The sequence below is a fragment of the Panthera onca genome, chromosome A1, assembly GCF_046562875.1.
Source record: "Panthera onca isolate mPanOnc1 chromosome A1, mPanOnc1 haplotype 2, whole genome shotgun sequence".
Classification (NCBI taxonomy): Eukaryota; Metazoa; Chordata; class Mammalia; order Carnivora; family Felidae; genus Panthera; species Panthera onca.
The window spans coordinates 46902348-46925709 of record NC_138339.1 but is presented as its reverse complement, the minus strand read 5'-3'; the positions used below and the strand labels follow the sequence as shown (position 1 = coordinate 46925709).

At 38.0% G+C, this 23362-nt stretch overlaps 1 protein-coding gene across 2 annotated transcripts in view; it reads right to left on the bottom strand.

Annotated features, from left to right (window-relative positions):
* The window catches only part of MRPL22 (mitochondrial ribosomal protein L22), a 33893-nt gene that overhangs the window by 8497 nt on the left and 2034 nt on the right, over positions 1-23362 (bottom strand). The window contains exons 3-6 of one of the 2 annotated variants that reach the window (XM_060634805.2): positions 10655-10771; positions 10322-10457; positions 5812-5877; positions 4501-4578 (exon numbers count right to left, since the gene is read on the bottom strand). In XM_060634805.2, the coding sequence (XP_060490788.1) occupies positions 4501-4578; positions 5812-5832 (99 nt within the window). In that variant the 5' untranslated portion in view covers positions 5833-5877; positions 10322-10457; positions 10655-10771. The remainder of the gene's footprint in view (positions 1-4500; positions 4579-5811; positions 5878-10321; positions 10458-10654; positions 10772-23362) is intronic. The other variant, XM_060634803.2, reaches the window with a different exon arrangement.

Here is a 23362-nt window from a genome sequence, read left to right as displayed (position 1 = left end):
TTTTCTAACAGAGTGAAGGCAGGGACTTAGACAAAATGCCAAGACAGAGGAATTTATCCCAAATGGAACAAGATAAGGCCGCAGCCAGAGATCTAAATGAAACAGATATAACATGCCTAATGGAGAATTTAAATCAACAATCATAAGAAAATTCACTGGGTTTCAGAAAAGAACAGAAAACATCAGTGAGACCCTTACTACAGTGATAAGAGTTAAAAAAAAAAAAAAAAGAATCAGAGTTGAAGAATCAATAAACAAGACTAGAAACATGCTTGAAGCAATGAACAGAGGCTGGAAGAAGCAGAGAAACGAATTAATGACCTAGAAGACAAAATAATGGAAAACAATGAAGCTGACCTAGAACACAAAATAATGGAAAATAATGAAGCTGAACGAAACACGAGAACAGACTTATGGAACTCAGTGACTCCATCAAACATAATAACATTCATATTATAGGAGTCTGACAAGAAGAGAGAGAAAAGGGGAGAAAAATTATTTCAAGACACAATAGTGGAAAATTTCCTTAATCTGGAAGGAGACAAACATCCAGATCCAGAAGGCACAGAGAATTCCCATCAAAATCAACAAAAGCAAGCCAACATCAAGATACAATATAATTAAATCTGCAAAATATAGTGATAAATAAAAACATCTTAAAAGCAACAAGACAAAAGAAGTCCTTAATTTACAAGAGAAATGCAAACTGGTACAGCCACTCTGGAAAACAGTATGAAGGTTCCTCAAAAAATTAAAAAGAGAGATACCTTATGAGCCAGAAATTGTACTACTAAGTATACATCCAAAGGATACAAAAATGCTGATTCGAAGGAACACATGCACCCCAGTGTTTATAGCAGCACTATCAACAATAGCCAAATTATGGAAACAAACCAAATATCCATCAACTGATGAATGGATAAAGAAGATGTGGTGTGTGTGTGTGTGTGTGTGTGTGTGTATACACACACACACGTGTGCACGTGTGTGTGCACAATGGAATACTATTCAGCAGTCAAAAAGAATGAAGTCTTGCCATTTGCAACAATGTGGATAGAGCAAGAGTGTATTATGCTAGGTGAAATACATCAGGCGGAAAAGACAAATACCATATGATTTCATTCATGTGGAGTTTAAGAAACAACAGACGAACAATGGGAAGGGAAGGAAAAATAAGATAAAATCAGAGAAGGAGGCAAACCATAAGAGACTCTTAAATACAGAGAAAAAACTGGGGGTTGCTAGAGGGGAGGTGGTGGGGGAGACGGGCTAAATGGGTGATGGGCATTAAGGAAGGTACTTGCTGGGATGAGCACTGGGTGTTATATGTAAGTGATGAATCAATCACTGGGTTCTATTCCTGAAACCAATACTACACTGTATGCTAACTAACATGAACTAAAAAAAAAAAAAAAAAAATTCTTTCTCCCTCTGCCCCCTCCCCCACTCGTGTGTATGCTCTCTCTAAAAAATATAAACAAATAAATATGGGGCACCTGGGTGGCTCATTCAGTTAAGCATCCAACTTTGGCTCAGGTCATGATCCTATGGTTCATGGGAGCAGCAGCCCGGAGCCTGCTTCGGATTCTATGTATCCCTCTCTCTGCCCCTCCCGTGCCCACGCTCTTTCTCTCTCTCAAAAATAAACACTAAAAAAATTTTATAAAAAAACATAAATAAATAAACAAGGAATTCCCATCCTTACTTTTTTTTTTTTTTTTGGGGGGGGGGGTAGAGAGGAGGTTTTGTTTTTGAAGGAGAGAGCGTTAGCATGAGCAGGAGAGAGGGGCAGAACAATAAAAAATCTTAAGCAGGCTCCACACTCAGCACAGAGCCTGATGCAGGGCTCGATCCCAGGACCCTGGGATCATGATCTGAGCCAAAAGCAAGAGTCAGACACTCAACCAACTGAGCCACCCAGGCACCCCTGTCCTTAACTTGTTTAATAGAAAACCCCAAGAAACAAAAACCAAAAATACAATCTTGTATGTATGCTGCCTATAAGAGATTCATTTTAGACCTAAAGACACCTGCAGATTGAAAGTGAGGGGGTGGATAGGGAGCCAGGGTGGCTCAGTCATTTAAGTGTCTGACTTTGGCTCAGGTCATGATCTCACAGTTCATGGTTTCGAGCCCTGCGTCAGGCTCTGTGCTGACAGCTCAGAGCCTGGAGCCTGCTTCAGATTCTGTGTTTCCCTCTCTCTCTGCCTCTCCCCCTCTCGCACTCTGGCTCTCTCTCTCTCTCTCTCTCTCTCTCTCTCTCAAAAATAGACATTAAAAAAAATTAAATAAAAAAGAAAGTGAGGGGGTGGAGAAACATTCATCACACAAATGGATGCCAAAAGAAAGGTGGGTACCATACTTATGTTGGACAAACTAGCCTTTAAAACAAAGATTGTAAAAAGAGACAAAGAAGGGCATTATATAATCATAAAGGGGATAATCCAACAAGAAGATATAACAATTGTAAATATTTATGCACCCAACATGCAAGCACCCAAATATATAACAACAATTAACAACAAACATAAAAGGGCGTGCCTAGGTGGTTCAGTCAGTTAAGCATCTGACTCTTGATTTCAGCTCAGGTCATGATCTTGCAGTTCACGAGACTGAGCCCCACATCGGGCTCTGCGCTGACAGCACAGAGTCAGCTTGGGGATTCTCCCTCTCCCTCTCCCTCTGCCCCTCCCCTGCTTGTGCATTCTTCCTCTCTCTCAAAATAAATAAATAGGAAAAAAAAAAAAAAACCATAAAGGAACTAATTCATAATAACACAACAATACTACGGTCATGGGGTTCCTGGGTGGCTCAGTCGGTTAAGCATCTGACTCTTGGTTTCAGCTCAGGTCATGATCTCATGGTCGTGGGATCAAGCCCTATATCAAGCTCCAAACTGAGCAGGGAGCCTGCTTGGGATTCTCTCTCTCCCTTTCTCTCTGGCCCTCGCATATGTGTGCTAATAATAAATAAATTTTTAAAAAACATTTTTTAAAATATACTAGGGGACTTTAACACCTCAGACTTTAACATCTGTTAATGGACAGATCGTCTGAACAGAAAATCAACAAGGAAACAGTGGCTTTGAATGACACACTGGACCAGATGTACTTAACATATATTTAGGCCATTCCATTCTAAAACAGCAGAATACACATTATTTTCAAGTGTACATGGGACATTCTCCAAAACTGATCACATATTAGGTCACAAAACAGACTTCAACAAAAACAAAAAGACTGAAATCATACCATGCCCCTTTTCTAAAGACCATAACACTATGAAACTAGAAGTCAAACCGCAAGAAAAAAATCTTGAAGACCACAAATACATGAAGGATAAACAACATGTTGCTAAACAATGAATGGATCAACCAGGAAATCAAAGAAGAAATTAAAAAATACATGGAAACAAATGAAAATGAAAACACAACAGTCCAAAACCTTTGGGATGCAGCAAAAGCAGTCCTACAAGGGAAGTATATAGCAATACAGGTCTACCTCAAGAAGCAAAATAAATCGCAAATAAACAACCTAATCTTACACCTAAAGGAGCTAGAAAGAGAACAAACGAAGCCTAAAGCCAGCAGATGGAAGGAAATAATAAAGATTAAAGCAGAAATAAATGATAAATGATACAGAAACTAAAAAAACAATAGAACAGATCAATGAAACCAGGAGCTGGTTCAAATACCATTAGCCCATTTGTACATACTGATTCAGCTACATTCAGAACTGGAAAGGTCTTTAGAAATCATTAAGCAATTCCACCCAGTTTACAAATAAGAAAAATGGAACCAGACAGGTTAAATGTTATGCCCATCATCATGATAGAATCTGTCACAGAAAAGATTAGACTCCAAGTCTCCTGGGTCCCAGGCCAGTGCTCTTTCCACCCAATTAATTATAAAATCATAAGCTCTCAATTGTGGAAATGACCAAAAAAAAAAAAAAAAGTCGTCTAAAAAAATCTATCAAGCCCCAAATCATTAAAAGAAAGATTTATCATTTCAGGGGCACCTGGGTGACTCAGTCAGTTAAGCGTCTGACTTCAGCTCAGGTCATGATCTCACTATTCGTGGGTTTGAGCCCTGCATCAGGCTCTGTGCTAACAGCTCAGAGCCTGAAGCCCACTTCAGATTCTGTGTCTGTCTCTCTCTGCCCCTCCCCTGCTCTCACTAGCTCGCTCTCTCTCTCTCTCTCTCAAATATAAATATAAATGTTAAAAAAAATTTTTTAATAAATAAAAGAAAGATTTATCACTTCATAGACAGTAAAAAAATGAATAAATGGTGCAAATAAAAGCATCTCCAGGAAAAAACAAAAAACAAAAAACTTAGAGCATACAACATTCCTAAGGTATAAGGACATCAATTAAACTGAGTGCCCTGAATCTGTATTATATGAACTATGCATTTACACCAGAGAATTCAGGACTGAGGTTGAGCTTACTAATACCAGCAGACAGCTATGCATTCCCTCCCCACAAATCTTAGTTTACCTCTTTAATTATCTGGGCCCCTTTTTTGTCACTGAATTCCAATTGAGCCAAAGCCTGGTCAATGGACATTCCTCGTATCTAGAATTAAAGGGTAACAGGCAAGAGAAGATAAACAAATTTGTTTAAAAAGTCAATGTTCTCTTTTCAATGAAAAGTAAACCCTTTTACATAACACAAATAACTCTAACTAGTAGCTAACTAGTTATATGTCAATTATATCTCAGTAAAACTAGGGGGCATTTAAAAAAAATAAAAATAAAAACAGCTAACTAAATGCAGGCAAAGAAGAAAAGGTATTTGAGAAGGGATGCCATCCTCTTTAAGTCAAAATCAAAGTTAGGGGCACCTCGATGGCTCAGTTGTTTGAGCATCTGGCTCTTGGTTTCAGCTCAGGTCATGATCTCATGGCTCCTGAGTTTGAGCACCACATCAGGCTCTGGGCTGATAGTGCGGAGGCTGCTTGGAATTCTCTCTCCCTCTCTCTCTGCCCCTCCCCTGCTCTCTCTCTCTCTCGCTCTCTCTCTGAACATAAAACATTTAAAAAAAATTTTTTTAACATTTTTATTTATTTTTGAGAGATAGAGACGGAACACGAGTGGGGAAGGGGCAGAGAGAGAGGGAGACACAGAATCTGAAGCAGGCTCCAGGCTCTGAGCTGTCAGCACAGAGCCCGATGTGGGGCTCGAACCCACAGGGCGTGAGATCATGACCTCATCCGAAGTTGGACGTTTAAACGACTGAGTCACCCAGGCACCCCATAAAAACTTAAAAAAAAAATTATTAAAAGAATCAAACTTAAACATTTTAACCATAAAACTTAGGTTATAAATGTTTCAGTAATATTAAGAGAGCAGATGTGAGAGAGAGATCACAGAGTAGCAAGGACCACACTAAGCATTAAAGGCATCTCCCTCTCCTACAGGATAAATATATTATATGTATATCTAGGGCTTTGCCTTCTTTTATACATAAATTTCATTCTCCAGAGAAAAATCTTAAACAGCAATAGTTTTGAAATAGGTTGAATCAACTTTTAAGATAAATAAGCTTGCCTCCTGGATCCTCTTAGGGTATAGCCAGATTCCTGATGCCTTTTTGTAAATATCTATGTATCCAACATGATTTAGTTTCTCAGAAGAAAGGTAAAAATTAAGCAAAATCACTCATTTGTGCAATCATTTGTGGATTACTTACGACTGTCTGAACATGTAATTATATTTCTCACTTTTTGGAGAAATCAGGGCAAATTTTTTTCAATTCTTCAAATCCTGGTAGAAAATTTTTAGTTTCTTTATAGTCATTTTAGCTTACCAATTTTGCTAAATACCACATCTTGTCTTTGCTGTATTTTATTTGCCTTCGACAATGGTAGATTTCCTTGCAAACAGGGAAAAGAAAAAAAAAAGTTAGCAAACTGATCAAAATAACAATAACATACACTGTTAATAAAGCTTTCACTTTTTATGCCTAATGAAAATACTGCCACAGGAAATAAAAACATTATTAAGAATTTGGAGATTATTTTTCCCTATACTAAAGTTATATTTTTCCAAATTATCACTATGTTAAAAGGATTATTAAGGCAGAAATAGAACTACAACCTGGCTACTTTGTGCCATATTTGCAACATTTCTATCCAGAGAAATAGTAAAAGATTTCGTTTTGATATAAAATAATAACTTTCAAAATTTATTTTGAAAACGCTTAGCTGGCTGGCTAAAAAGAACAAAAGAAAAGGTACAACAAGACCAAAGTTTCCTTTTTTCCTCAGTGAGGAGAATAATGGTGAAATGGACAAAAAAAACCTGTTTTCATAGGACATTCTTGTTATTTGGTAAGAGCACAGGATCTAGAATCAGACTACCTGGATTTGACTTCTACTTCTACCATCTACTAGCTATAGAATCCAAGCTATTTAACCTCTCTGTACCTCCAAGTTTCCTCTTTAAAATGAAGATCACAGCACCAACCCCATGAAAATATAGTAAGAATTAAATAAAATAATCTATGTAAAGGAAGCATTCTACAGTGCCTCAGCACATGGTCAGATCTTTATTATCTTCTATTTATGGTGGTAGCTATATCCCATTTAATTTTTTTTACTCAATCATCCATTACACAATTTACAGTTCACAAAGTACTTTCCAAGGCCATTATTTCATTTGCTCTCACTCTAATTTTATTTTCATAAAGTAAAAATCAGAACAATCAAGTGACTAATCCAAGACCACAAAGCTTGTAAGAGACAAAGCTGGAAGTCAAAGTGCCATCCGGGGAAGTATATGAAATGCCTAAATACAATGTCTAGCAGGTGTATCTTTAAAGTTCCCCTATGACTGTAAAACCTACATTCCTTCCACCATATTACACCATATTGTCTCTTTAAAAAAATTAGAAACCATTTGTCAAGGTAAACAATAACAAGGAAACCTCAGAACTTTCTAACATTCTGACTCCTGCTGGAAATTTTCAAATGCCTTAGAAACAGCAGTTTTCTCAAGTGGCCATCTTTTAATATGGAGCAGATTTCATTTCAGTTACAATAGAAGCTGACAGGCTGAAAACTGTAGCAATAGCCTAATTACGTTTTCAGCAATAAAGTGTCCTGGGGAGCACTGGAGGGGAAAGAAGAACTGTCATGACTGATAATATTCATCTGCAAAAATTAATACACTCAGTAAAATCTTTGATATAGAAACCCTTCAATTCTTGGTTTCCCATGGTGGGCTATCTCCTAACCTGAATTGTATGTGATTGTCTTCCAATTTTGTAAAAAAGATACTGTACTCCTGGAAGGGGCATGGGGAAAAAAAAGGAATGACGTATTTACAAAAGAAAAAAAAAAAAAGAAGAAGAAAGTTATTCAATCATGCTCTCTGAAAACTAAAAAGCTCAGCATTTACTTTAGGCAGATGCAATGTCTCAGTGCATTTTCTAAAGATAAACCAGACAAACCTATCATAGCAAATACATAAAGTGGCAAAGTTGAAGGTCACAAGATCAAGTTAGAGGTCATTATTAACCAACCTCTATAGTAAATTAGATAAAGTTAACTGAAATGAGGTTACTGAAAAAAAGTTACTGAAATGAGGTAAAAGTCTAAATTATGAAATGTCTACCTTGATAACTTTTAAAGAAGTTAACTTGTTTTAAAATGCACATAATAACTCAAATGATAAAAACGTAGCACCTAATAAAAGTCCAAACTAGAGCTTTATGGGATCCATATAATGACTTGTAAGTATGACTTATTCTCAGTATGTCAATTAATCCATAAATTTAAAATGTTTCCGGGGCGCCTGGGTGACTCAGTCGGTTGAGTGTCCAACTTCAGCTCAGGTCACCATCTCACAGTTTGTGAGTTTGAGCCCCGTGTCGGGCTCTGTGCTGACAGCTCAGAGCCTGGAGCCTGCTTCGGATTCGGTGTCTCCCTCTCTCTCTGCCCCTCCCCTGCTCATGCTCTGTCTGTCTCTCTCTCTCTCAAAAATAAACATTAAAAAAAAAATAAAATAAAAAATAAAAAAAATGTCTCCTATGGAAATGGTTGTCGAAACAGTTTTGATACAGTCTCACTGCATTTTTAACTTATTTAACATAGTTTTCTTCAAAGGTATTGCAAAAGTAAACTCAAGACCAAATTAACAAGATATGACTATTATGAAGAAAGCCATTTAATTTCTCTCTGGCTCATTTTCTGTACCATGTGAAGCCATATGTTGGATAAAGTCTACACAGGAATCTCTATTATTTGGAAATTGGTGTTAGCTAAATTAGGAAAATAGCCTTAAAAATAAGAGGAATGGCCTAAAAAAAGCCTAAATTGATGACATTCATTTTAACTTACTGCTATAGGATTTACTCACTATGGATCCACTATTATTTAACTGCATATTTCAATGCTGAAGATCAGAATGAGTTAAAATTGTAAATATTATCTGACCCCCTTTTAAACCAGGGATAAAACTAATTTTTAAGATGTTTGCAGTTAGCAGATTGACAAGTAAAAGGTCACACGGCACAAAATCATAGTATAAGAGCTATGTGGCTAGATGTGCAAATTATTCCATTATTAAGCTAGGTATTTAATGAAGGACATCAATATTTCAGTCATAACAGGTATAAATGATGCACCAATGTCGATTTACCAAATACTATTTAAACTCAGAAAATGTTAAGGTATTTTCTAAGAGTCCTAGTTTGTTCCCAAAAGGATTACTCACTCAAAATCTGTGATCTCAACTGTTTACTACTTGAATTTTGCCACTTCGGATATATCCTAAAGTGCATTTGTTTTAGTATCCTAAAAGATTACTACTACAAAATACACAATTTTACTTTTAGATTTTGAACCTGACAAATGCTATGATTTCTTTCTCAATTAATATCTAAGTTCAAAGAGCTCAAGTAAGAAGAAAGCTCATTAACAATAGGAAATTATTTATGATATTTGTACACATATGTAACTTTTTCTAAATTTTGGTTAATTATAAAATGGAATCAATACTTAACAGCATAGATTCTGTCACAAATCTAACTTTTAAGTTCTGATGCCAAGATAAAACATGAAAGATAGAAAGTTATTTGTTTAGAGGTGCCTGCGTGGCTCAGTTGGTTAAGCATCCAATTTTGGCTCAAGTCATGATCTCATTGGGTTCAAGCCCCTCATAGGGCTCACTGCTGTCAGCACAGAGCCGCTTCAGATCCTCTGTCCCCGTCTCTTTGCCCCTCTCCCGCTTACACATGCACTCTCTCTCTCAAAAAGAAACATTAAAAAAAATTAAGGGTGCCTGGGTGGCTCAGTCGCTTATGCATCTGACTTAGGCTCAGGTCATAACCTCACGGTGAGTTCAAGCCCTGCATGGGGTTCTGTGCTGTCATGACAGCTCAGAGCCTGGAGCCTGCTTCAGATTCTGTGTCTCCCTCTCTCTCTGCCCTTCTCCCATTCGCACTCTGTCTCTCTGTCTCTCTCTCAAAATAAATAAACATTAAAAAAAATTTTTAATTAAAAAAAAATTTTTTTTAGGTTATTTGTTTAAACTATTAGCATCTCTTTTTCCTATTTCCCAATGTGGGAGCTCTTTAAATTAATAAATTAACTCCCTAAATAAGAAAAAAAAAAAGAAAGAAAACCTAATACTGTACTAATTCAGACCAATACTTAGCAACTAAATCCTAATGAAATGCATGCTGTCAAATTCATATAAAAATTAAGCAAATGAAGGGAGCCTGGGTGGCTCAGTCGGTGAAGCGAGTCTTCTATCTCAGACTAGACAACTCACCAGCAGTTTGGAGAGGGTAAAAGAATTCTGAGCAACTAAAGATAAAACTCAGTATCTCTGAAAGGAATCCAGTGATTAAATTTAAACTTTAATTCAAAAGTCTGTGAATTACAAACACACAGAAAATCACAACTTAATGCGTCTATGTCCAAATTTAAAACACTAGAAAACCATATATATATGATTTAAATATGGTCAATGGTTCAAGTCATCCTTTCCAACTCCTCATGCTCCATTACTAAGAATACATTAGCAAGCCTCCTAAGAGTAAAAAATCTATCAGGATGCCTCAAGCTATTAGCTTACTTTCAGAATTAAGGCCCCCATACAGAAGGTAAAGTCAAGGCAAACAAGTAAACAAAACAACCTTTTAACAATACCAAGGAGGTAAATCTAGAACATTTTCTGTATCAATCAAACGATCATGCAAATTGCCATATGCTTTTTCCCTTTCCTCACATGGAACAGTAACTCATTGCTAGCCACCTAAGAGTAAGAGCTCGTCATCAAAATTAAGAGATTATTTCTAGCCACAAACTTACTGCTGGTCGCCGAGGTTCACCAGGCAATTGTGGAGGATAAACAATTTTATTCTTCTTTTCCCATTTTCGAGATACGTCCAGAGATGCAGTTGTGTGGATATGTGACTGGGGTAAAACGTTGTGAGATGAAAGAAGTCTGTAAAACAAGACACACTTAGAATCTTTTCCAGAGCTTAGGTATCTTCTGAACCACATTAGCTCCATTTTGATCAAAACTATTTAGTATCACAAGTGGAAACAGTCTAGATGTATTCATTAACAGAGAACAACTTTACATAAAATATCACAACGAGTCAGTTTACTGAAAGCTAAAAGTAGACAGTTATGTGGCACCGGTAGCTTGGTCAGTTGAGCATCCGACTCTTGATTTCAGCTCAGGTTGTGTTCCCAGAGTTGTGGGATCAAACGCCAAGTCTGGCTCCATGCTGAAAGCCCTGTCCCTCTCCCCCCCTAAATTTAAAATTAAATTTTAGTTTCTCTGTCTTTAAAATTTTAAAAACAAAAAGTAAAAAGTTAAAGATTAGCATAAGTCAAACAGTAAACAGATATTAACCCATGATCTCTTGCCCTGACTGGCCAAAAAATATTGACTCTCTAATATAAGCCAGTTCAGTTCTAAAACAGACTTAAAGAAGACACGGGGCACCTGGGTGGCACAGTTGGTTAAGCGTCTGACTTTGGCTCAGGTCATCATCTTGTGGTCCGTGAGTTCAAGCCCCACATCAGGCTCTCTGTGGTCAGCACATAGCCAGCTTCAGATCCTGTCTCCCTCTCTCTGCCCCTCTCACTTCATGCTCATTCATTCGCACTCCTCTCTCTCTCTCTCTCTCTCTCTCTCTCAAAAATAAATGAATGTTTTAAAAAACAAGGAAGATACATTGGATCCCTGACCTGCTCTGTAGAATTAGTCAACTTTGCCGAGGAGGCAAGACAAACTGCATCATTTTGTAATCCCTAAGAACTTAATAAAGGTGGCATTATGTACCTCTTGATGAAAGAACACACTACCCACCACCCATGAAGTAATTTTTCTGCAAAAAACAAACCTGAATTAATTGGGCTTCTAGATTCGATACAGGAAATACAAAGAGAGGAAACATGTTAAACAATACGAGGGATGTGCTCAGCAAAATCCAAGCTGTACAAACTACAAGACAGCCTATTTTCCTCAACAAATAAATTACAAGGGGAAAAAGAAAGAGCTGAAAAAAAGACCTACTAATTAAGAGACTTAAGAGCAATATCAATTAATTTCAATGTGTAGATTATGACAATTTTAAAAGTATAACAGTGATTTAACCATTGGAAATCTGAATATTAACTGGATATTTGATGCTTTTTAGTGAGATATATAGTGAAATATTCATGGATTAAATAATATAGTGTCTGGGATTTGTCTCAAAATATGATGGGAAAGAGTAGGGAACATAGTAGGGAACAAAACAAGATTGGCCATGAGTAAGTTATTGAAGTTGGGTGATGAGTTTAAGAGGGTTCATCATATTATCTATTTTTGTATCTCTGGGGATACCCAAATAACACACAAACTTGGTGTTTCCATGCTATGCAGAATACAGAGTCTAAAATCCCAGCAAGACACACAAGGCCTTTTATAATCTAACCCCAACCTTGCCATCTTGGCTCATTCACCTTTTGGCCTGGCCACACAGATGTTCATTGTTCCCTGAACAAACCACATACTTTCATGTCTTTATGCTTTTGATCATATTGTTTTTTCCTCAATCATTATCTCCTGAATGAAATGTTTGTCCGGTTTTAAACTCCAGCTCAAATGTCACCTCATTGCGAGCTATCACGTGATCCCTTCTCCCAACCATTCTCCCCACTGTCTTTTGTTTCTATTTATTTTTGAAAGACAGAGAGAGAGAGAGAGAGAGAGAGAGAGAGAGAGGCAGAGAGAGAGACAGAGACAGGCTCCTTGCTCTAAGCAGGCTCCATGCTGTCAGCACAGCACTCAACATGAGACTTGAACCCATGAACTGTGAGACCATGACCCGAGCCAAAATCAAGAGTCAGACACTTGGCCACCCAGGCGCCCCCTCCCCACTATGTTAGTACTCTGTTCTTGAAGAGACTGGGAGGAAAACAGACTGAGTTGCTACCAGGAATACACGGGGACAACCTGACGGGCCATAGGTGCGTGATTGCAAACTGGGAGAGATAAAATGAATGGAAGGGAGGGATCCCCTTCTGTGGACAAAGGGAAGAGAAAGAGCGGCTGGGGAAGCATAGGACTGTATCTGGACAAGAGAAAAACCTCAGAGCAGCATGGAGAAAGATCCAATCTCCAACTGCGGGGCTTTCTCTGGACTGGGGCTGGCTGCCCTGTTCGTGCACCTGGGGAGGAGGGGAGACAGCCCCAGGCTCGGTGCCTAGGTCGGGGGCGCAGTCCACAGTAGAAGAAAGTGATTCCCTCCCTGGAGTGCTGCGGGACAGGAGAAAGCCAGCAGGGACCACAGATCTGGCGGCATGGAGAGGCGCTTCCCCAGTACCAGGGCGCACAGAGCGGGAGTTTGAATCCCAGCCAAGCGCGGGGCACAGGAGTCGGCAGAGCAGGGCAAACCGCCTCGCCTGCGCCTGCGGCACAGTGAGGACGGCTCGAACAAAGTGATTTGGGACACCGGGTCCATGGAGGAGAGACTGGGGGGTTGCCATTTTTCACCCCACCACCACCAAGGCAGGGCCTCAGGGATCCAACCTCGGGCCCACAGTGGAGGCAAGAACCGTGTACACCAAACCACGCCCCTCCGTGCTGGGTAACTGCGCATCTACCGGAGCGGGATGGACACTGAGGAACCAGAGGGACCCCTCCTCCTGACCAGCGCTGCTGCATCGCCTGGATTAACTCTCAGACAATTCTTGTTATATAGATATATTCTTCCTTCCTTTTCTCCTTCTTATCTCTTCCCTCCTCTAGTCTGGTTACTCTGGTTGTTGGTTTGTATAAACAGACATATTTAACCCATTCTCTTGACACATGGATCACCTCCTTCTTTCCTTTCTCTCTCTCTGGAATAATCAAGCTGTATAGTTTCACTGTCTGGGTAATTTTATCTGCTTTTTCCCCTGCCTCCTTCTTTATTTTCCTTTCTCTCTCTCTGGATTAAGCCGTTTAGTCTCTTTACCTAATCAATGTTTATTCCCCTCCCCCCCACCCAGTCCCTGTCATTTCTCTCTTTGTATGTGATCTTCCATGGGCACCACCTCCACCCTGTTCTTTACTTACAGCTGGTGTTTCTGGTTTTTTGCTTTTGGGTTTTTTTTTTTTTTCTTTTTTCTTTCTTTCTTTTTTTTTTAATTTGTGTGCTTGTGTGTTTTTTGTTTTCTGTTTGTTTATCTGTTTGTTTTCCTTTCCAGGGATACTTCAAGGCACAAATCAAAGCACACCTGGTGGAGGGCCCAAAACATCACTACAAGTAGGGGAAAAAAATAACCAAAGTGACAACAACAGAGAGCAAGTAACAGTCTCCAAAACACATCCTGAAGGGCCAGGCCCTGGACAGTATATGACCCCCTTTAATATAGCAGTGCTCACAGGTGCAGAGCACATAACAAACTTTTAGAACACACAAAGGACAGAAAACTAACCAAAATGACCAAACAGAAGAATTCTCCTCAAAAGAAATTCCAGGAAGAAATGACAGCTAAAGAATTGATCAAAACAGATATAAGCAATATAACTGAACAAGAATTTTAGAATAACAGTCATAAGATTAATCACTGGGCTTGAAAAAAAGCATAGAAGACAGCAGAGAATCTACTGCTGCAGAGATCAAGGAACTAAAAAACAGTCATGATGAATTAAAAAGTGCTATAAATGAGGTGCAAAATAAAATGGAGGCAACCAAAGTGCAGATTGAAGAGGCAGAGGGGAGAATAGGTGAATCAAAAAATAAAATTATGGAAAAAGAGGAAGCTGAGAAAAAGAGAGATAAAAAAAATCCTGGATCATGAAGGGAGAATTAGAGAACTAAGTGATTCCAGCAAAGAGAACAATATCTGTATCATAGGAATTCCAGATGAAGAAAAGAGAGAGAAAGGGGCTGAAGGTGTACTTGAACAAATCATAGCTGAGAACTTCACCAATCTGGGGAAGGAAACAGACATTGAAATCCAAGAGGCACAGAGAACTCCCTTCAGATTTAACTTGAATCAATCTTCTGCACGACATATCACAGTGAAACTAGCAAAATACAAGAATAAAGAGAGAATTCTGAAAGCAGCTAGGGGTAAACGAGCCTTAACATATAAAGGTAGACACATAAGGGTAGTAGCAGAGCTATCCACTGAAACTTGGCAGGCCAGAAAGGAATGGCAGGAAATCTTCAATGTGATGAACAGGAAAAATATGCAGCCAAGAATCCTTTATCCAGCAAGCCTGTCATTCAGAATAGAAGAAAGATAAAGGTTTTCCCAAACAAACAAAAACTGAAGGAATTCATCACCACTAAACCAGCCCTACAAGAGATCCTAAGGGGGACCAGACACATCACCGCAAACATGAAACGTACAGACATAACAATGACTCTAAACCCATATCTTTCAATAATAACACTGAATATAAATGGACTAAATGCTCCAACCAAAAGACATAGGGTATCAGAATGGATAAAAAAACAAGACCCATCTATTTGCTGTCTACAAGAGACTCATTTTAGACCTTAGAACACCTTCAGATTGAAAGTGAGGGGATGGGGAACTATCTATCATGCTACTGAAAGTCAAAAGGAAGCTGGAGTAACCATACTCATATCAGACAAACTAGACTTAAAATTAAAGGCTGTAACAAGAGATGAAGAAGGGCATTATATAATAATTATGGGGTCTATCCATCAGAAGAGCTAACAATTATAAATGTCTATGCACCGAATTCAGAAGCACCCAAATATATAAAACAATTAATCACAAACATAAGCAATCTTATTGGTAAGAATGTGGTAATTGCAGGGGACTTTAATACTCTACTTACAACAATGGACAGATCATCTAGACAGAAAATCAGTAAAGAAACAATGGCCCTGAATGATACACTGGACCAGATGGACTTGACATATATTTAGACTTCTACGTCCTACAGCAGCAGAATATACTTTCTTCTCAAGTGCACATGGAACATTCCCCAAGATAGATCACATACTGGGTCACAAAACAGCCCTCAATATATATAAAAGAATTGAAATCATACCATGCACACTTTCAGATCACAATGCTACAAAACTTGAAATCAACCACAGGAGAAAGTGTGCAAAACCTCCAAATGCATGGAGGTTAAAGAATATCCTACTAAAGAACAAATGGGTCAACCAGGCAATTAAGGAAGAAATTAAAAAATATATGGAAACAAATGAAAATGAAAACACAACAATCCAAACCCTTTGGGATGCAGCAAAGGCAGTCCTAGGAGGAAAATACACTGCAATCCAGGCCTATCTCAAGAAACAAGAAAAATCCCAAATACAAAATCTAACAGCATACCTAAAGGAACTAGAAGCAGAACAGCAAAGAAACCCCAAACCCAATAGAAGAAGAGAAATAATAAAGATCAAAGCATAAATAAAAAATATAGAATCATAAAACAGTAGAATAGATCAATGAAACTAAGAGTTGGTTTTTGGAAAAAATAAACAAAATTGATAAACCTCTAGCCACGCTTCTCAAAAAGAAAAGAGAGACGATCCAAATAGATAAAAATCACAAATGAAAATGGATTTATTAAAACCAATCCCTCAGAATTACCAGGGAATACTATGAAAAATTATATACCAACAAACTGGACAACCTGGAAAAAATGGACAAATTCCTAAACACCCACACATTTCCCAAATTCAAATGGGAAGAAATAGAAAATTTGAACAGACCTGTAACTAGTGAAGAAATTGAATCTGTTATCAAAAATCTCCCAGCAAATAATGTCCTGGACCAGACGGCTTCCCTGGGGAATTCTACCAGCCATTTAAAGGAGAGTTAATACCTATCCTTCTCAAGCTGTTCCAAAAAATAGAGAAGGAAAACTTCCAGACTCATTCTATGAAGCCAGCATTACTTTGATTCCCAAACCAGACAGAGACCCAACAAAAAAGGAGAACTACAGGCCAATATCCCTGATGAATATGGATGCAAAAATTCGCAAAAAGATACCAGCAAATCCAATTCAACAGCATATAAAAGTACTCTCCTCTTGCCAACCATGCAACAGTGAGTTAGTACTATGGTACTGTAAGTTGGCTACAGAAGAATGAGTTCCTATAGTAAGTGTACAGATTTGAGCATTCTGAGGGCAAGTATAACATCTTCCGTATTCTAGCACTAAGGACAATATCTGGCACATGGATACTAAGCAAATCTTTAACCCAGACTTAAATATTCAAAGTTATTGTAAAGTGGCAGAATTTCACACAATTTATGCAATTGGATGATATATTTAGCCAAGTCTTTTAGTTTTTAAATCATTCGGACTAAAGAATTTAAAAAACCTATTCTCCTACTGGCTCATTTTTCCTATTCTACCTCAAATTCACCATTTTACATCCCAATATTAAGATCAGTACAATCTGGGGCACCTGAGTGGCTCAGTCAGTTAAGTGTCCGACTTTGGCTCAGGTCATAATCTCACAGTTCATGAGTTCGAGCCCCACATCGGGCTCTGGGCTGGCAGCATGGAGCCTGGAGCCTACTTCGGATTCTGTGTCTCCTTCTCTCTGCCCCTCCCCCATTCACACTCTGTTTCTCTCTTTCTCTCTCAAAAATAAACATTAAAAAAGAAAAAAAGATCAATACTATCTAAATACTTGACTAAACCTTTGCCATCCACATATAGGCTCCACTATTTTAAGTGAAAAGTACAAAATTAGGAGACATGATGCTAGAGGGCAGAATTTCCAAAAAAAGAAAAAAAAAGCAAAACCATAAGCAAAGTAATGAGGGCAGAGACTATGGAGGCAAGTAAACCTGAGTCTAAATCCCAACTTTAATACAAGGTAAATGAACTTAGGAAAGTCACATAACTTTCTCGAGCTCAGTTTCCTCATCAGTAGATGGAGTAATAACAGTAATTACCTCATAGGCTTCTTAAGGAGCTCAAATAAGATATTTTAAGTAAAATACTTAACCTGACACTTAAAAGGGCTCAATAAAATTGATGTTATTACTTTCAGAATGAGAATAATACCCACTTCATTCTGTTGATGGTGGATAATTAATATACTGTACCCTACAGCATCTAGCACATAATAAACACTGATGGCTAGTTTTATTTTATTTTTTCTAATTTTTTTTATTAAAAAAAATTTTTTTTAATATTTATTTATTTTTGAGAGAGACAGAGAGAGAATGCAAGTGGGTTAGGGGCAGAGAGAGAGGGAGACACAGAATCCCAAGCAGGCTCCAGGCTCTGAGCTGTCAGCACAGAGCCCGACATGGGGCTCGAACTCACAGGCCATGAGATCATGACCTGAGCCAAAGTCGGACGTTCAACCGACTGAGCCACCCAGGCGCCCTTAATTTTATTTTATTTATTTTGAGATAGACAATGTGTGTGCCAGTGGAGGAGGGGCAACGAGAGAGGGAGAGAGAGAGAATCCCAAGCAGGCTCTGCACTGTCAGCACAGAGTCCAACACAGGGCTCAAACTCACAAATCATGAGATCATGACCTGAGCCAAAATCAGACACTTAACCGACTGAGCCAGCCAGGCATTCCTAGTATTAATTTTAAATAAGGCCCTCTGAACAGTTCATCTCTCCTAGTCTCCAGAAAAAATGAACACTGTGAACTGTAAACTTTATTATCACACAATTCCAAACCTTCTCACATTTGGAATCATGACCCTTTGCTTGAAGCTATAATTCATGGGTACACTAACTTTATCCACTCTTTGGTCCTCAGCTTCTTTATGAAAAGAGGAATTGGAGTGTATCATCTCTAGGGTCTCTCTGAACCTTAATTCTATCTCAAATCTCATTGTTGACAGCAGGATTACAGAAACACAAGCCTCTTGGCTTCTATTTAATTCTTCTTCTGTGAAACCATTACACTAACCAGTCTTAAAGAATGCTTGAGGGTGAGGCCCATGCCTTCGGTATACATCATATCTAACACAGTGTCTTGTACTCAAATCAATACACATTTAGTGAATTACATATGGTGCTTAATAAATTAAACACATTATGAATCAACAATGACAAAGCTTTCTGAATACCTACAATACTTTCAGGGTTCAGATGGTTCATAAAACGAACTACCAGGAAAATACTAAACAATTGTAATCAAATTAAATTAAATTAAATTATTATTCCAAGCAGAGTACTTAATTCAGAAGTGTATTAAAACAAAAGTTCTTACACGCCCTCTCCTGGTCAACTATTGGAATTAAAGCAGAAAATGAAGCAATCATGGGGTAAAAAGAAAATATGTAATTCAAAACTTAACTATGTAATTCAAAACTTACAACTTTTGAGACCTTTTTGTGTAAGAAATACTGCAAAGAGTCACTAGAGAAAGCGGATTCAAGAAAAGGAAATTTGTGGAATTAACAAATGATAACATGAGCTATTGCTAGAATCCATTTCCTTCTATAAAACTGTTTTCCAACAAACATTAAATTTTAGGTCCGCCTAGCAATCTAGTTTATTGCTAGCATTCTAAAAAATCAAAGCAAGTTAAAACCTTAAAATAAAAAAACAAAAAAAAACACTGAAAGGCATCCAAGATCAACTTTTATCATTTTGAAGTTCAAGGACCATTACTGATATTTACAACATCCTCACATTTACTGGGAAGCCCAAATCCCTTTAGCTTCACTGCACCTCTGTAAATTGGATGAAGGAAGGTAGGCATGAACCAAGTCTCCAGAATGCCTGTACACACAAGCACACACACAGGTGCCCACAGTCTGGTGAGACTGCCAGAGCTCAAACGGAAAGTGGGTGGTATACTGGAACCAGCATATGAATTTCCTTACTCCTGTTACTCTGGTGTCTTCTATCTACCAATACTTAAGGATACTTAAGGACTATCACTTTTCAAATTCTTCCCACAGTCATCAGACATTGAAGAGTGGCAGATACAAAGCAAATTTTAGGATTAAGAATTCAGATAAAACAAGATCTCAAAGTTTCTAAAGTCACAATTTCAGAAATTATACTTCCTATGTATTACTCAAAATTCATCTTGAAATCTAGTGCAAGGTATACCCAAATCCCAAGTGAAGATATGACTGGCCTCTGGCTCGATCTTGAGATTACTATATGCAGGTTATTAAATGCATCAAGGTGAAAAATTCTTTGTTCCAAAATTACTTCTGTTAACACCGTTAATCCCACACTTGAAACTGAATAAAAGAACATCCTCCATCTTGTCTCAATTAGCATCTAAAATAAATGGCTGAAGTGATATGTATATTGTCATAATTCAATATAATTTCATTTGGTTAAAGTCAAGGATAATCACACAAGGAAACAAGAGTTCAGCAAGCAAACAAAATTCCAGCAACTTTGGACCATGGTAAACTCAGAAGTTTCTCAACCACTGCAATATTGATACTTGGGGCCAGATCATTCTATGTTGTGGGGGCTATCCTGTGCCTTGTAGGATGCTTAGTAGGATCCCTCAACTCTAGCCACTCTAGTAGCACCCCTGGCCTGAGTTGGGACAACGAAAAATGTCTCCAGATATTGCCAAATGTCCTAGGGGGCTGGAGGTGGGGGTAGGGGCAAAAATTGACCCCTGCTGCAAGTTTTTGCAGACTAGGGAGCATGACTTCTCTGTTCCAAAAGGTTTCTGTTATTATGCCATACACATGTGGATGATTAATAAGCCAGATTTTCTCACTATGTAAACCAAGAAGGACCAAATGCCTAAATTCCACATTCCTTTTTGTTAAGTTTATTTACTTATTTACTTATTTTTATTTTAAAAAATTTTTAACTTTTTTTTAAAGGTTTATTTATTTTTGAGAGATAGAGGGCAAGTGGGGGAGGGGAACAGAGAGAGGGAGACACAGAATCAATCCAAAGCAGTCTCCAGGCTCGGAGCTGTCAGCACAGAGCTCAACGTGGGGCTAGAACCTATGAAGCATGAGATCATGACCTGAGCCGAAGTTGGCTGCCCAACCGACTGAGCCACCAAGCGCCCCAGTTTATTTATTTTTGAGAGAGATCTGTAAATGCTGGCTGCCTCAGGAATCAATCCTTGTACTCTTGTAATTTCTACTTCACTCTATGGTGAAGTCAACCAGTCTCATGGCTTTAAACACTCTTCATGCACTGATGACTCCTGAATTGACATCCTTTCCCTGAATTCCAAACTCATATATATTCAATTGCCTACTTTCATCTACACTTGAAAGCTTACTGGATGTTACAAATTTAATAAGCCTCAAACTGAACTTGTGATATTGTCCCCAAAATCTGCTCCTCTGATAGCTTGCTCCCTCATTTCCTTCACATCTTTACTCAAATGTTATCTTCTTGGTGAGGACTTACCTATCCAAACCTGTAACCCCACTCCAATATATACACACTACCTGTTCCCATTTTCTGCTTACATTTTCTCCTAAGCAGTTGTCATTGTCTAATACACTCTACATTTTACTTATCAAGTGCTTTCCTCAATAGACTGTGAGGGATTACTCTGGTTTTGTTCACTGCAAAATCTCTAGTGTTAGAATAGTCCTGGGGAGGGGTGCCTGGGTGGCTCAGTCAGTTGAGCGTCCAACTTTGGCTCAGGTCATGATCTCGTGGTCTGTGAGTTCGAGCCCCACATCGGGCTCTGTGCTGACAGCTCAGAGCCTAGAGACTGGAGCCTGCTTTGGATTCTGTGTCTCCCTCTCTCTCTGCCACTCCCCTGCTCATACTCTGTCTCTCTCTCTGTCAAAAATAAATAACCATTAAAAAAAAAAATTTTTTTTTAATTAAAAAAAAAAAAAAAAGAACAGTACCTGGCGGGGCACCTGGGTGGCTCAGTCAGTTGAGTGTCTGACTTCGGCTCAGGTCATGATCTCACAGTTCACGAATTTAAGCCCCACGTCAGGCTCTGTGCTGGCAGCTGGGAGCCTGGAGCCTGCTTTGGATTCTGTGTCTCTCTCTCTGCCCTGCCCCAACTCACGCTCTGTCTCTCTCAACAATAAATAAACATTTAAAAAATTAAAAAATTTACGAGTTTCTTTTTGGCTTCATATTTTTCATTTAATCTTTTTCTGCCTTTCAGGGGGACATGTCTGATGCTCAGCCATTATCTTGGGCACAGTCTACTAAATCTATTCACTTTTTTTTATTTTATAAATTTTTATTTTATAAATTGTTATAATATGCATTATCTAATTTTTAGTTTCCTATATATTTAGTGGTCTACACCTAGGACTGTTAGTTTATCCACTTTCAGGAAATCTAGCTGGATTCAGAATTCAAATTATGTGTCAAAGCCCCCTTAACAAGCAATAGGCACAACCATCATTATTAAACTCATGCTTTCTAGCTCTTTCACTGGGCCTTGCATCCCTCCCCAGTACACTGTGACAAAGTTACTCTGTATATTCCCCTAATCCAAGTTGTTAAAAAGTATATACATACATATATATATATATATATATATATATATACACACACACATATATATACATACATATACATATATACATATACACACACAACACACACACACACAACACACATACACACACACATACACAGATACCTCTAAAACTTTAAGAGAGTATGTTTTATATATGAGGCCACTATGCCTCTACACTTTTTATTAAAAACTATCATGGATTTACTATTTTTCTTCCTAACTAGAAGCATACCAAGGAACACACACACACACACACACACACACACACACACAATTATTGTGTAGCCCAGTACTGCCAGATTACTATTATTTCAAAAGTTTGAAAATCTGGGTTTCTTTGTGAAATTTTAAATGTTGTTAACAAATTCTAAAAACCACAGAACACATTCTGGGGGCAAAAAAAAAAAAAAACAAAAAAACATATTGGAGTACACATGCAATAAATAATTCATTTGGACTAGGTTGGACAGTTTATAACGTCTGATGTAGTTAATACCTTTTGATGTTTTAGAATCAAAATAAGTAGTATGATTTTACCTCTATATAATTCACTGACTGTATAATATTTTAGTTACATATAAATAATTAAATTATATATGTATATTTTTTGAAGAATGGATATGATAATTAAAATTATGTGAAAAATTAAAAAAAAAAGAATAGTACCTAGTACACATAAGGCACTACACATATGTTTGTAGAATGAATTAAAGAATACAGGGAATAGCCAGGTAACATAAATAAGAGGGCTTGGAATAAGTGAAGGATTTTACACATGGTTAAAAAATGAGGAGAACTGAGGGCACCGGGGTGGCTCAGTCAGTTGGGCATCCAACTTCATCTCAGGTCACGACCTCATGGCTTGCAGGTTCGAGCCCTGCATCAGGCTCTGCGCCGATTCAGATTCTGTGTCTTCCTCTCTCTCTGCCCCTTGCCCAGTCACACACTCTCTCTCTCTCTCTCTAAATAAATAAATAAATAAAAATAATAAAAAAAATTTTTTTAAATGAGGAAAACTGAAGAGTATAGGCCCTATCTAAAGAGTGGTACACTTTCTAGCTCTAGAAAATTGTTGCCATATTTTGTGATGCAAAAGATAATCTGGAAACCTGGATTTTTATAAGAAGCTGCCAGTTTTTTTAATTTAAATTTCAAAAGTTTTTAAATCCTGTGTAGTCCAAACAAAACACATCTGCAGGCCTGATTCATCACCCAGACAATGTTTTGTTTAGGTCCTAGATTTGACTTGTATTAACTGTGTAGCCTTCAGTAAGTCATTAAAATTCTCAAACGCATCCATCAGTAAAATGGGGAGACTTGGAATTCAAAAGCTGGAAACTGTCATTCCACTACCAAATACAGCCTACAGAAAAGTTTTATTTGGTTAGCACTTTTTCTTAACCCATTTCAATGCCTTTAGATGAGGAATGCACTCTACTAATTGCCACAGGCC